General features: G+C 39.9%; 1 protein-coding gene across 3 annotated transcripts in view; it reads left to right on the top strand.

Moving 5' to 3' along the window:
• Window positions 1–14,916, top strand: part of CNTN4 (contactin 4) — a 1,026,926-nt gene that overhangs the window by 985,632 nt on the left and 26,378 nt on the right. For 2 of the 3 annotated variants that reach the window (XM_061396379.1, XM_061396380.1), the window contains 2 exons: window positions 6,977–7,152; window positions 12,350–12,470. In XM_061396379.1, coding sequence (XP_061252363.1) covers window positions 6,977–7,152; window positions 12,350–12,470 — 297 coding nt within the window. The remainder of the gene's footprint in view (window positions 1–6,976; window positions 7,153–12,349; window positions 12,471–14,916) is intronic. The other variant, XM_061396381.1, reaches the window with a different exon arrangement.

The following is a 14,916-nucleotide window of genomic DNA, read 5'->3' as shown; positions in this document are numbered from 1 at the left end:
GAAAGTTTTGGGGTATTGTTGGCCCTATTTTATTATTCCTATTTAATTACATCCAAATCCAGACATCAGTTCACATCTTGAGTTCTAATTGCCTTTGAGAGTTCTATGCACAGAACAATGGATGGAGTGACTCTTCAGAACACAAGTCGTAAATATAGGTTCTTCCTGATCTTGATGAATTAAAACCAAAGGAGGGGAGACAGTTTTGTTTTGAAGACACCATCTGCTTATTTGTGTACAGTGTTTGTATTCAAATTTAAATAAATTAATCACATAAAGAGCATCTGAATTCACAACACGGAAAACAGGAGTACTGAACAAGCATACAATTTGAGAAAACCGAGAAACTAATGAGGTTTTGAACCTCTTTAGTTTAATCTCTTCTAGTCCCAGGGAGACCTCTCTGGTGTATGTACGGTGCTTGACTTCCTTTGCATTGATTCTTGCTACTTCAGGGCTCAAATGTGGATCAGTGACAAGTGCTACAGTAATGAATTAGCATCTGTCATGACAGTAGCTGTACCAGCATAATCCTTGATTTAGAGAACTTTGGTCCTTGGTTAACAGGCAACTGAGTTCAGCAATAATAATAAAATCTGTCCCAGATCACTGAATGTGCATAAAAGGATGAACATTTCTTTAGGTGAAAAAAAAAGATGTCAATTAAAAATGTAACCAGAATTGCAGGTGATTCTAGGCTTTCGGGTAGGTGCCAACTCCAAGACATTTTTGAGGACTTTAGCCTTGACATCTGACTCTGCACTCATCAGTGTGATGTGTAAGCTTACAGGTAGAGCCAGCATTTCAGTTATAAACTCATCACTGCTTTTTACCTAAGACAGTAACTTCATTCATCTTGCAGTAAAGCCCTCTGAAATCATCTTCACCCCACTGCCTTCTCTGAATTTCTTCTGTGTTTACATGTCTTCAGCTGACTACACAAAATCAAGAGTGCAAATTGCTGTATTATGCCCTCAGCCTTGTTCCCTGGATCGTTTGTGAATGGATATATCGTGTTTTTAGCTAAAGGAAGGGAGACAGCTTAGCACAACAGATAGTTCCTTAACCATTCTTAGGCATCAGTTTCCTTAAACAGGAATAATAGATGTATTTGTTAAAAGTAAATGAAACAATCCATGTCAAGCATATAACATGGTATCTAGAATGTGAACAGTTAGTTTTTTAGTTAGTTAGGCTCTGTTAGTTTAGTCTTTTAGTTAGAAGTTAGACTCAGTTTTTGGTTTTTTGTTTTTGTTTGTTTGTTTATTTGGGCTTCCCAGATGGCGCTAGTGGTAAAGAATCCACCTGCCAATGCAGGAGACGCAAGAGACGTGGGTTCAATCCCTGGGTCGAGGAGATCCTCTCAGAGGAGGAGATGGCAACCTGCTCCAGTATTCTTGCCTGAAAACTTTGGACGAAGGAGCCAGGTCTCAAAGAGTCAGACAAGAATGAGTTACAAGCACAAGCATTTATTTATTCGGCTGCTTCTGGTCTTAGTCGTGGCACGTAGGATCTTTCATAACGGCGCATGGACTCTCTGGTTGTTGTGTGTGGGCTTTAGCGCACACAGGCTTGTGGTTGCCACAGTAGTTGCCTTGTGGCACGTGGGATCTTAGTTTTTTAACCAGAGATCAAACCTGCGTTCCCTGCATTATAAGGCCAGTTCTTAACCCCTGGACTGCCAGGGAAGTCCCTCAGTTTTTATGAAAACGTTTTGCCAGGTCTCTCTTGGTACTAGGACACTGTTATCCATTCAGCACATAACGATTGCTTGGTAGATAGATGCACAAATGAATGAAGGTACATTAAAATGAAAATCTAAATTGCAAAATCAGTGGACAGCCATTTAAAATAGAATAAGGTGACATCATGCCAAATACAAACCGGAGATGCATATAATTTTGTTCAGGAATTATGTGCTCCAATCTTCATTTTATAGATGAATTTTGAAATTAAAAAATGATAAATGACACATTAAGTGAAATGGAGTTATTTTTTTAATTTTCTGCTTAGCATTATTCAAAGGTGACTTTTTTTTAACTCCTTCCATCATTAAAAAAAAAATCTCTATCTGTACCTTTTCCTGTGGGTCAGTTAATCAATAGCTGATTTTGATTATGTGACTTGCAAAAGCCTCAGGTTTTGAAATAAACAGCTATCTTTCCCATTAGCTCTTAGCTAGTGTGTATGTGTGTGTGTTAGTCTCTCAGTCTTGTCCAACTCTTTGCAACCCCTTGGACTGTAGCCCACCAGGCTCCTCTATCCATGGAATTCTTCCAGGCAAAAAGCTCTTAGCTAGAAGTACCTGTTTTTCACTTCTGATTTCATGCTCACCATGAAATCACCAAGAGCACACCAATCCACTTGTCCTGAGCTTTACCTGTTTTCAGAAAACAGCAAAAGTATATTCCTCCACTAGATTAGAATCCATTTATGGATGCTGGGAAAGATTGAAGGCAGGAGAAGGGGACAACAGAGGATGAGATGGTTGGATGGCATCACTGACTCGATGGACTTGAGTTTGGGCAAGCTCCGGGAGTGGTGATGGACAGGGAAGCCCGGCATGCTCCAGTCCATGGGGTCACACAGAGGTGGACACAACTAAACGACTAAACAGAACCGACTCAGTTCAGATGTACACAGACTCCTTCTTTAATGACCTGAGATGTTTGCTTTCCAAAGTTGGATAAAAGTGTAGAAAGTACACTTTTATACTTTTAAAAGAGGAGATACTCTTTAAAGAGGAGATTTTAGTGAGTGGGTTGTTGGAAAGAGACTCCATTACAAAATTCCCAGCTGAGACTGTCATCTAGGAGGTATATTCAGTAAATGTTTATGTGCTGCACAGCCTGTGAAACACAATCCTTGAATGTGGAAGGGGGTTAGTCATCACTCTTTTACCGTCTCTCTTTGCTTTTGATTTGTCTTCTTTATTGTGGTGTGTTTGGTTGGTTTTAGGGCTCAGTATAGAGAAATTTCAGGTATATGGCTGAATTCATAATTTCACTCTGTAAGCACTTATATGACCTTTCAATTTAATTCACATTGCTTTTCACCATTTTACTCTCTGACATCAGTTATGAAATCCTATGTCAGTGAGAAAGTAGAGACTATCTATGTGTGAATGTAGTTTTAGGGTTCATAAACTATCTTGGATGAGCAAGTCTGTTTCATTCCTGATTAAAACTATAATGTAAAGGGTGAATTTAAAAACAAATTAGTAGTTTCTCATTTTTAAAAAGTGATATATGAGTAAAGTAAAGTTACACAGAGAAAAATATCACTTATGCTTGGAATCTAAAAAAATGCTACAAATGAACTTATTTACAAAACAGACCAGATGGTCAACACCAAAATCAGATTGATTATATTCTTTGCAGCCAAAGATGGAGAAGCTCTATACAGTCAGCAAAAACAAGACTGGGAGCTGACTATGGCTCAGATCATGAGCTCCTTATTGCCAAATTCAGACTTAAATTGAAGAAAGTGGGGAAAACCAATAGACCATTCAGGTATGACCTAAATAAAATCCCTTATGACTATACAGTGGACGTGAGAAATAGATTTAAGGGACTAGATCCAATAGACAGAGAGCCTGATGAACTATGGATGGAGGTTTGTGACATTGTACAGGAGACAGGGAGCAAGACCATACCCAAGAAAAAGAAATGCAAAAAAGTGAAATGGCTGTCTGAAAAGGTTTTACAAATAGCTGTGAAAAGAAGAGAAGCAAAAGGCAAAGGAGAAAAGGAAAGATATACCCATTTGAATGCAGAGTTCCAAAGAATATCAAGGAGAGATCAGAAACCCTTCCTCAGTGATAAATGCAAAGAAATAGAGGAAAACAATAGAGTGGGAAAGACTAGAGATCTCTTTAAGAAAATTAGAGATACCAAGGGAACATTTCATGCAAAGATGGGCATAATAAAGGACAGAAATGGTATGGACCTAACAGAAGCAGAAGGTATTAAGAAGAGGTGGCAAGAATACACAGAGGAACCGTACAAAAAAATCTTCACGACCCAGATAACTCACTTACCTAGAGCCAGACAACCTGGAATGTGAAGTCAAGTGGGCCTTAGGAACAATCACTACGAACAAAGCTAATGGAGGTGATGGAATTCCAGTTGAGCTATTTCAAATTCTAGAAGATGAGGCTGTGAAAGTACTGCACTCAATATGTCAGCAAATTTGGAAAATTCAGCAGTGGCCACAGGACTGGAAAAGGTCAGTTTTCATTCCAATCCCCAAAAAAGGCAATGCCAAAGAATGTTCAAACTACTGCACAATTGCACTCATCTCACACGCTAGTGAAGTAATGCTCAAAATTCTCCAAGCCAGGCTTCAACAGTATGTGAACCGTGAACTTCCAGATGTTCAAGGTGGTTTTAGAAAAGGCAGAGAAACCAGAGATCAAATTGCCATCATCCACTGGATCATCAAAAAAGCAAGAGAGTTCCAGAAAAACAGCTATTTCTGTTTTATTTACTATGCCAAAGCCTTTGACTGTGTGGATCACAAAAAAACTGTGGAAAAGTGAAAGAGATGGGAATACCAGACCACCTGACCTGCCTCTTGAGAAACCTGTATGCAGGTCAGGAAGCAACAGTTAGAACTGGACATGGAACAACAGACTGGTTCCAAATAGGAAAAGGAGTACGTCAAGGCTGTATATTGTCACCCTGCTTATTTAACTTGTATGCAGAGTACATCATGAGAAACGCTGGGCTGGAAGAAGCACAAGCTGGAATCAAGATTCCGGGAGAAATATCAATCACCTCAGATATGCAGATGACACCACCCTTATGTCAGAAAGTGAAGAGGAACTAAAGAGCCTCTTGATGAAAGTGAAAGAGGAGAGTGAAAAAGTTGGCTTAAAGCTCAGCATTCAGAAAACAAAGATCATGGCATCTGGTCCCATCACACATGGGAAATAGATGGGGAAACAGTGGAAACAGTGACAGACTTTATTTTTGGGGCTCCAAAATCACTACAGATGGTGATTGCAGCCATGAAATTAAAAGATGCTTGCTCCTTGAAAGTAAAGTTATGACCAATCTAGGCAGCATATTAAAAAGCAGAGACATTACTTTGCCAACAGAGGTCCATCTAGTCAAAGCTATGGTGTTTCCAGTAGTCATGTATGGTTGTGAGAGTTGGACTCTAAAGAAAGCTGAGTGCCGAAGAATTGATTCTTTTGAACTGTGGTGTTGAAGAAGACTTTTGAGAGTCCCTTGGACAGCAAGGAGATCCAACCAGTCCATGCTAAAAGAGATCAGTCCTGGGTTGTCATTGGAAAGACTCATCCTGAAGCTGAAACCCCAATACTTTGGCCACCTGATGTGAAGACCTGACTCATTGGAAAAAAAACCCTGATTTTGGGAAAGATTGAGGGCAGGAGGAGAAGGGGACAACAGAGGATGAGATGATTGGATGGCATCACCAACTCAATGGACATGGGTTTGGGTAGACTCCAGGAGTTGGTGTTGACAGGGGGGCCTGGCGTGCTGTGGGTCATGGGGTCGCAAAGAGTCGGACATGATTGAGCCTCTGAACTGAACTGAACAAAACAGAAAGACCTACAAACATAGAAAACAATCGTATCATTACCAAAGGCAAAGGGTGGGGAGGGATGACTTGGGAGTCTGGAAGGAATATATATACACACTGCTGCTGCTGCTGCTGCTGCTGCTAAGTCGCTTCAGTCGTGTCCAACTCTGTGCGACCCCAGAGACGGCAGCCCACCAGGCTCCCCTGTCCCTGGGATTCTCCAGGCAAGAACACTGGAGTGGGTTGCCATTTCCTTCTCCAATGCATGAAAGTGAAAAGTGAAAGTGAAGTCACTCAGTCATGTCCGACCCTCAGCGACCCCATGGACCACAGCCTTCCAGGTCCTCCATCCATGGAATTTTCCAGGCAAGAGTACTGGAGTGGAGTGCCATTGCCTTCTCCGATATACACACTACTGTATATAAAATAAACAACAGGGACTTACCGTATAGCACAAGGAACTATAATCTGTATCTTGTAATAGTCTATAGTGGAAAGGAACCTGAGAAAGAATATATGTGTATAGCTGAATCACTTTGCTATATATTTGAAACTAACACAACATTGTAAATCAACTGTTCTTCGATAAGAAATAAGCTCTCTCTCTATATATATATATATATACACACACACACACACACACACACACCATTTTGTCCGAGATATTCATTATAGCATTATTTATAATTATAATAAATTTGCTAAAATATTTACTAGTTTCATAATGGTTGAAACAATTAATAGCCTATCATACCGATTATAAAAATTTGTGGATAAAATGTAAGCCCGTATTATATTTAAGTAGATAATAAAGAGAAATATCATATATGTAGCATGTTTGCTATACTGCAAAACAAAACAACTGAAAAGCTATGAGTCCAAAACACGGAATAATTATACTAAAATGAAAATAAGAATTTTATCCGAACACTAAGAAACTATACATAATTTTGTTTTGCTTTGGTTCCTTCTTTCAGCTTCCCTGAATTTTCTGACTTTCCTATACTAAACATGTATCACTTTTATAGTAGAAAAAAGAAAGCTTCCAATTAGCATGGATTTTCCTGCTTCCACTCAGCTTTCTAATGAAACCAGGGAGATCTGAAAACCTTTTTCAAGAGGCAGTTTCAGAGCAGGCTGCAGAACTAGGCCCCTCTGCAAGTGTCTTAAGAGATGTAACCTCAGTGCTCCCCAGCTGAGTTCAGTTGCTCTGTGAAGGTTCACATTATGAGTGTTTTCATCTTTTCATATTAAAAATGACCTCCTGGCCCGAATGTGAGCTTCCCAGATGACTAAGGCTTGCCGGGCATAGCCTAAGAAAAAATAAAGCCAGACTCCTTAGTATTTCATCCTGCCCTTGAATTCTACATGTTATTGCTACTTATGCTCATAGGCTTTGTTGTTCTGTTTTGTTTTCACTCTCTAGATCCAACAAAGGTAATGGTACCTCCTTCCAGTATGGACGTCACTGTTGGAGAAAGTATTGTTCTGCCGTGCCAGGTGACGCACGATCACTCGCTCAACATCGCGTTCACTTGGTCGTTTAATGGACGCCTGATAGACTTTGACAGAGATGGGGACCACTTTGAAAGAGTTGGAGGGGTAAGTATAAAAATCAGATTATCCACAGTAAATGCGATGTGCAACTAAAGTGAGTCAAACAACTCGTGTAGACTAACTTGAAAGGAAATATAAAGTTATTCTTTGATGATTTTGTTCAAACACCTTGAAAAACTCTTGGTTAATGTCTGCTCTGTTTTGCGTAAGTGTGACCCTGTTTATTGAGTCACTTGTTTGCCAGTCCTTTTCTTAACCCTCATAATCCTTAACCTACAGGTTAGCTGTTCGTTTCCGTATATGAATGAGAAAACTCAGGGTCATGGGAGATACATGGCTTGCCTTGGCCTCATTGCTACTAAACTGCAGGTCTCAGCTTTAAACTGCAAATCCCAAATTCTCTGTCCCCTGGTGAACCATATGCCATGGAACTGAATTAATAAAATAGCTCGAGGACAGTTTACTCGTATTCTTTTAGACTGCTGACTAAACTCCCTTTGGCTCATGTAGAATACTCATCATTGTGAGGTTAGGGCTTTCTTTCTTGAATCTGAAAGTCTGATCAGATTGTTTATTATCTCCAAATAATTTGAATTCTAATGACTGAATTTTCCAAAGGCCTTAATTATTTCCCATAAAAAAAAGTAGTACCATTGAACTCACACCAAGAAAACATTAAATTTGGAAACAATTTGAATCTATGACAATCATTTTCAAGAATAGTTTTTCTACCATAACATAGCCCTACTTTCCTATTACTAAGGTAGATTCCAGGGGGAAGGACTACATTGGGAGATTGGGATTGACATATACACACTACTATATATAAAATATAACTACTATATATAAAACACTACTGTATATAAAATAGATAACGAATAAGGACCTACTATATAGAACAGGGAATTCTACTCACTACTCTCTGATGGCTTATATGGGAAAAAAATCTAAAAAAGAGTAGACGTATGCATGCATAGCTGATTCACTTTGCTGCAAGTAAACACAACCTTGTAACTCAACTCTACGCCAGTCAGAATTTTAAAAAGATTCATTCCAGCTGCCATTATCATGGAGGGGACTAATCAAAGACAGCAGAATACATGAGGCTGAATGGAGAACATGCCCTCCCTCCATGCTCCCAGAGGAATCTAATTTGCCCATCTCATCTTATCCCCATCTCTTATATTGAGAATAAATGGACTAAAGCTTATAAATTATACCTATGATATGTTGACCCTCAACATCTTCTGAAATATGGTGCTATTCCTATTATTTACATTCTTTCTGCCTTTCCCAAACAATACGCCTCTACTGAATTACCAAACACCCCAAATAATTTCTGTAACTATTTTCTCAAGTCTCCCAAGGATTGTTTATGACTGGTACCATTTTAAATGCACGAGAGAGGAGTTATTTCATTCCCTCAATGGATGACTTGAGTCTACTGATTGTCCCTGGGAACTCTGGTTGAGAAAAGCTGGTTAAAATTGCCATTATTAACCATTCTGGACCACTTCAATATAGTTCAGCCTAATAACCTTGACCAAATAAAGAATGATATTAGCTATATCACAACATCATTGAAGATACTAAATACCTTCAGGTTTAGAAACCTAAATAGCACAGTGCCTACCACCAAAAACAGTATGTGAGGAATTTTAATGATTGTATTCACTGAAGGAAGAGTAATATTAGTCCTAATAACATGAGAGTATACATTGAGAAAACCTCCACAGATTAAACAGAATATTTATTTTCATAGTAAAACCAATGTTTTGGGCAGGAGAGATAATAAAAATATTCTCTCAGGATGGCACAGTCAACAACCAATCAGACCAGCTGCCTGGGCTATCAAAATATAAATTCTGCCAATAAGACAGATGTGAACCTTATGCTGAACCACAGAAAGGTGGGCTGAAGCACAGGTAGAGACACCCCTGGACACTGATGACCACCTTTTGTAACGACCTCTGTCCATGGAATCGCTCTCAATAGCCCTTTGTATGGCAAGTGTTTGTCTCTTTGTGATACCAGTACTAAAAGTGCCAATCAATCATTGCTAAAGAATTAAGTGCAAGGTTTGGGACATCACTGCAAATTGTGAGAGCTAAGTGTGTTAGCCACCAGGATCATTAACATCTGTGGAGTTAGTGCTGGACAACAAAGAGGTAAGGAAGCAATTCTGAAGTTAAGCCCATTTTGCAGTTTCTACTTGCCAGGTCAGTACTATGAAGATGACATTTGGTAGAGCTAACCTACTGCAGTTTTAATTATTATTATTTATTATTATTATTTCATTATTATTTATTTTATTTTATTATTTCACTGTCCTCTGGTCACCTCCAATGGTTCTGTCAGGAGCAGAGCAGACCACAACATTGTTTAGTTCTTTATGGTAGGAATGTGAATGTATATCTCAGTAGTGTGGTCTGAATGACTTCGAAGGGAAAGAGAAAGTTATTGCGGTCTCTTTCTGTGAGCCTCTTACCTCAATCCCGACTTTATATTTCTTTTCTTTGTTTCACTTTTACTTTAAAAACACGCATAGGGAAAGTATACTCCAAACAACACAGTCACAAAATTCTGTTAATGGATACCTGTGCTTGGAAATCTCCAGGCTACCACTAGCTTCTTTGAGCTTCCAGCCCTTGGTGAATAAAACAAATTATTGAGATAGTGTAGCTATTTATTTTAAACTACCAAGACTTTGTACCTTCACAACACACACTCCCTTATGAGGCATATTTTTTGTTTAAGTCTATGCTCAAAATCCTAGGATGTGAAATTTCTTAGGTAAAGAAGTATTAATAGCCATGGTGATGATGATACCTTATACTTGCAAAATGTCTAATCATTTATCAAGCATTTTCATATGCATCAGCTCTTTAATCCTCAGAAACTCTGTGAAATATGGTAGCAATTACCCCTATTTTACTAGCAATTATAAGACTTTATGAGTAAATAGAATCTAAATGAGGATCCAAGTGTTATAAATTAAAAAAAAAAAAAAAAGATTTCAGGTTTAAAAAAGAAAAGCACAACTCTTCTTGAATTAGATTTAATATTTTTGACATAATTTTTTCCCAGAGAATACTGACCATGGCCACCCCAATACTAGTTTAAATTTATCCCTGCTTTACAGTTTTCAGGATTTCACATACACATACAATCTCATTTGCTTCTCACAAGCCAGTGTCATAAGCAATGAATCCTTCTTTCATAGGTTAATAAACTAAGGCCCAGAGACACACAGCAAGGATCAGCCCCAGACAGCTAAGTTTCAAAGCTTCAGCTCTCTCTTGACAATATGATTTTGCACTTCTTCTAACCCAGTTGTAACTATTGGCAGGTCTATGTCTTTCATTGCCCTGACTAAATATATAATATGTTGTACTGAAATCAAGGATGAAACCAAGTACACACTAATTTAGAATGAGATCCTTCCAGATGACAGCATAGCATTCCAGAAAAGGATAGGGATTGCAGCCTGACCATGTGAGCTTGCAGCCTGACCATGTGAGCTCACAGCCTGGCTCTGCCACTGACCAGCTAAGTGACTCCAGGCAAGACGTCTAGCCTTTCTGTGCTTGAGTTTCCTCATCTGTATAGTAGGGATAACAAAAGTGCCTACCTCACAGGACATGTCAGTACTCAGTATAATACATGCCTGCCAGATATTAAATACCACCAAGTATTATCCAATGTTATTGTCATCTGAAAGAATAACAATAGGGCCAAAATAACCTATGTTACCTTGCCACCCTTCAAGATTTAGAAATAAGCATAGCTTCCTGACTCAACCCTAGGGTGTTCTCCTGCTCAAGCAGCCATTCTCCGAACTTTTGATTAACAGAGCTATGAAACTCTAAGGTGTAGCTGTGTTTTTCAGTTTAATTGCCAGCTTTGTGACGGCCTGTAGCGGCATCTTCTCACATTTACCAAAAGTACTGTGCTGGTAAATGGTGTATAAATATTTCCAGGGCACCTAGATATCCATACTGGGCTGTAATGAGTCCTATTCATCTGCTGATCAAACACACATTTGGCATTGGAAAGCAAATTAGCCCCGTTCTACACTAGGGGATGCAAGATTTCCTTGGAGAGTCTGCTCCTCATAATTCTTTAATTCAAACTGAGGAGCAGTCAGAATGCTGGCTGTAAGACAGTTGTGCAGTAAAATACAGGTGCCTGCGAGCATGGACCTCCCCCCGCCTTTACATATAAAGAGCTCCCAAGCACTGCAGTGCCATCAAAAGCTGGAGGTTGAGGGCATGTCTAAAGAAACCCACGGGACTAAATCAGCAGCCACTTTACATACATTTCAGTGCTTCCAAGGGAGCTCTCCTCAGTGTTGTGCAGCAGCCTGGATGGGAGGGGAGTTTAGGGGCGAATGCATGCTAAATCACTTCAGTCATGTCTGACTCTTTGTGGGCCTGTGGACTGTAGCCCATCAGTCTCCTCTGTCCATGAGATTCTCCAGGCCAGAATACTGGAGTGGGTTGTCATCCCTCCTGCAGGGGAACTTCCCGAACCAGGGATTGAACCCAAGTCTCTTATGTCTCCTGCATTACCAGGCAGGTTCTTTACCACTAGTGCCCCCTGGGGGAGAATGGATATATGTATATGTATATGTATATGTGGCCTGCTGCTGCTGCTGCTGCTGCTGCTAAGTCGCTTCAGTCGTGCCCGACTCTGTGCGACCCCATAGACGGCAGCCCACCAGGCTCCCCCGTCCATGGGATTTTCCAGACAAGAGTACTGGAGTGAGTTGTCATTGCCTTCATATGTGGCCTGGCGTGCTGCAATTCATGGGGTCGCAGAGTCCGACACGACTGAGCGACTGAACTGAACTGAACTGAACTGATGACAATCTCTTTGCTGTTCTTCTGAAACTATAACAGCATTGTTAATGGGCTATACTCTAGTATAAAATAAAAACATTTTAAAATAAATAAATGCATTTGAAAAAATAATCAGTTTAAGTGCTTCCAACATGGGTGACAAACTCCTCCAGAGACGCAGAGGCCAGACACCTGAGGTCTTATCCGAGGTGTGTCCTGAGGACGTTGCTGTTATTACCTAACAGGCAGGCTCACGCATTTTTAATAGGCCATGGCTTGCATCGCTAATGTTTTCATCAGCCAGTGTAAAATAAATCTATTAGTCACAGTGTCCTTCATGTGATAATGATATTTAGAGCTCATTAAAAAGTAATTGTAGCCACTTTCCCCTACTTTATCAGCAGGATTCAGCTGGTGATTTGATGATCCGAAACATCCAGCTGAAGCATGCTGGGAAATACGTCTGCATGGTCCAAACAAGTGTCGACAGGCTGTCTGCCGCTGCCGACCTGATCGTGAGAGGTATGGGAATTGGGGGTTTCATTCTTAAAATACTTTTGTGATATCTACTCCTGTGCAGAGCTCTAAAAGCCTCAGTGGTTTAGAATTACCAGCAAAGAGTCAATAGAAGGAAAACATTGTTAAGGTGTTAAGAGTCTACAAAAGTTTTGTGTACATCTGTTTCTCTCATAGGGGATCAGAAAGTGCAGAGTAAATCCACTTACTCTCTACTGAAAAGAACTCCTCTGAAGGCCCCAAGTGCCATGATTTACAGTGTTGGAGTTGATAGGACCTTCAAGAAAAACTGAGATTAAGAAAAGCAAATGGCTTAAAAAAGGATCACACTGTGCCTTTTGCTATTCGTCTAGGCTGAACCAAATCGGTATCTTAGGTCACTGATCTAAGAGTGGCTTAAGTAAAATCGTCACCAGTTTTCCCCAGGTTTTTCCCCCTTAAGTGATTAGTTCTCTCCAGTTTCTACAATATGGCTTTGGAAGGGAATACTTCCTGACTGCCTAGGTTGTAGTAAATCAGCAGGGAGTTGGTATCAGGAACTGACATTCGTGAGATTGTCTTGCATATGACAGACAAGACCTAACTTAAGCCTCATGGCTGTGAGTGACTTGGCTGACTAATTCTTACCAAACCAATGTGTAAAGGAACAGTACGTGAACTTTAAGAAATATTTTTAAATTAAAATTTGGTCTTTGTGAACCAGTGTATCTATGTATCTATCTATCTGTATATATATCAGAATCAAACTGATGCTTGCTCAGGGGTTTGATCAAGTTAAATGCACAGCCAAATCAGAACATCAAAATAATTTCTTAGCCAGTGTCTCCTTCACAAGTACAGTAAGTCCCCTACGTACAAATGAGTTTAGTTCTGAGAGCATGTGTAAGTCCAATTTGTTCATAAGTCCAACCAAGTTAACTTACATACCCAACTAACACAGTCGGCTATCTAGTACTGTACAGCAACAGGTTTATAATACTTTTCGCATAAAACAAAAACTCAAAAAATAAAGAAAAGATCTTTAATCTTACAGTACATACCTTGAGAAGTACAGTAGTTGGCATGTAGGGGCTGCAGCGAGTGAAGAGGCAAGAGGAGTTATTGATTGGAGCAGGGAGAAGAGGTGGGAAGTGGTGGAGCTGAAGGATCGTCAGCGATAGGAGGGGAAGGGCATAACGTCGTTCATGCCTGACGTTGATGGAACATATATCTGCCTCTTTGAAAGTCTGCAACGTGAAGGTTCGTGTGTAGGGAACTTACAATACAGTGAGTGATTTGATGATCCGAAACATGCAGCGGAACACTAATACAAGTGTTTAGGAATCTGGCCAGCAGAATGTTAAGTGTAAGAAAACAAAAATCCAGGTGATACCAGACTTGGAGGCAGGGTAAATCTGAGTGCACAGAGAACAAGATGTTATTGGAAGCAATAGAAAGTGTGGCTGCATCCTCTGCACGTAGCATTGGCAGGGGTGGGAGAGGTGTGGGAGTCAGCAATTCAAACTGATATCAAGAGAGGTTAAAGAAAGATATCTTTTCCATCAGGTCTACTCTGATTCTCCTTTAAATTGCCTTAAAAACCTTTCTGTAATGGTACAGATAAGGGCCAGATAAGAGAGAAAGCTTCCAACCTGGGTAGAGCTACCCAGAAAATAACCGAGGGGACCGTGTTTATTTCCATTTTAAAATACACCAGAGCTGGTCTGCTCTTCCCTTGGGGGCGAAGGAATTCTGTGGCTGAAAATGTATCCTCTATTTAATTAGGATAATGTTCAGATCAGCAGTTTAAGCACCAATAAATTAGAATCATAAAAATGTAAATCAGTAATAGTTGAATTTCTTAAGTGATATTGTATACTTCATTTCACAGAAAATAACATTAAACACCAAGAGGAATCTGCAAATGCTGTCTAAAAGAAAATCTAGCATAATCAGTGAATAAGGCCAATAAATTAATATGCCATTTTAAACCATAATCTTCGGTTTTATCTCCTCCTGCCTCTGCCCTTGGCAGCTTTTCTGCACTTTGCAGAGGAGAGGCAGATATGCATTTTGTTGACCTGTCAGGGATTTTTGTATTTGAAACTAAAAGCTTGAAGCCTTGCATTTGGCTTCTTTGTTTCTCTGTTATCTACTTTATTTAATCTAAAGCACACGGACAGCAGCTAGAAAGGCCAGTCTTCCCTGAGAAAGATGCAGGAATGCCAGGCATAACACCTGCATCCCCTCTGCTATTTCCTTGACACAAAGTCATGTGAGCCCCAGCCCATGTAAACACTCTGCTTAGAGGATAAACATATGCTCATGTTGTCATTTTGAAAGAGAGACCCAACTTCCCCAAAACAAATGGGTAAAAACATTCTGTGAGGTGTGAACGTATCTACCCTTGGGTGGGGCGGGTAGCAGGAACATAACAAGCAGCAAACCCCACTGTGAAAGTACATCTTATCTC

The sequence above is a fragment of the Bos javanicus genome, chromosome 22, assembly GCF_032452875.1.
Source record: "Bos javanicus breed banteng chromosome 22, ARS-OSU_banteng_1.0, whole genome shotgun sequence".
Lineage (NCBI taxonomy): Eukaryota > Metazoa > Chordata > Mammalia > Artiodactyla > Bovidae > Bos > Bos javanicus.
The sequence above is the reverse complement of the archived record's forward strand: the minus strand, read 5'-3'. Positions and strand labels throughout refer to the sequence as shown.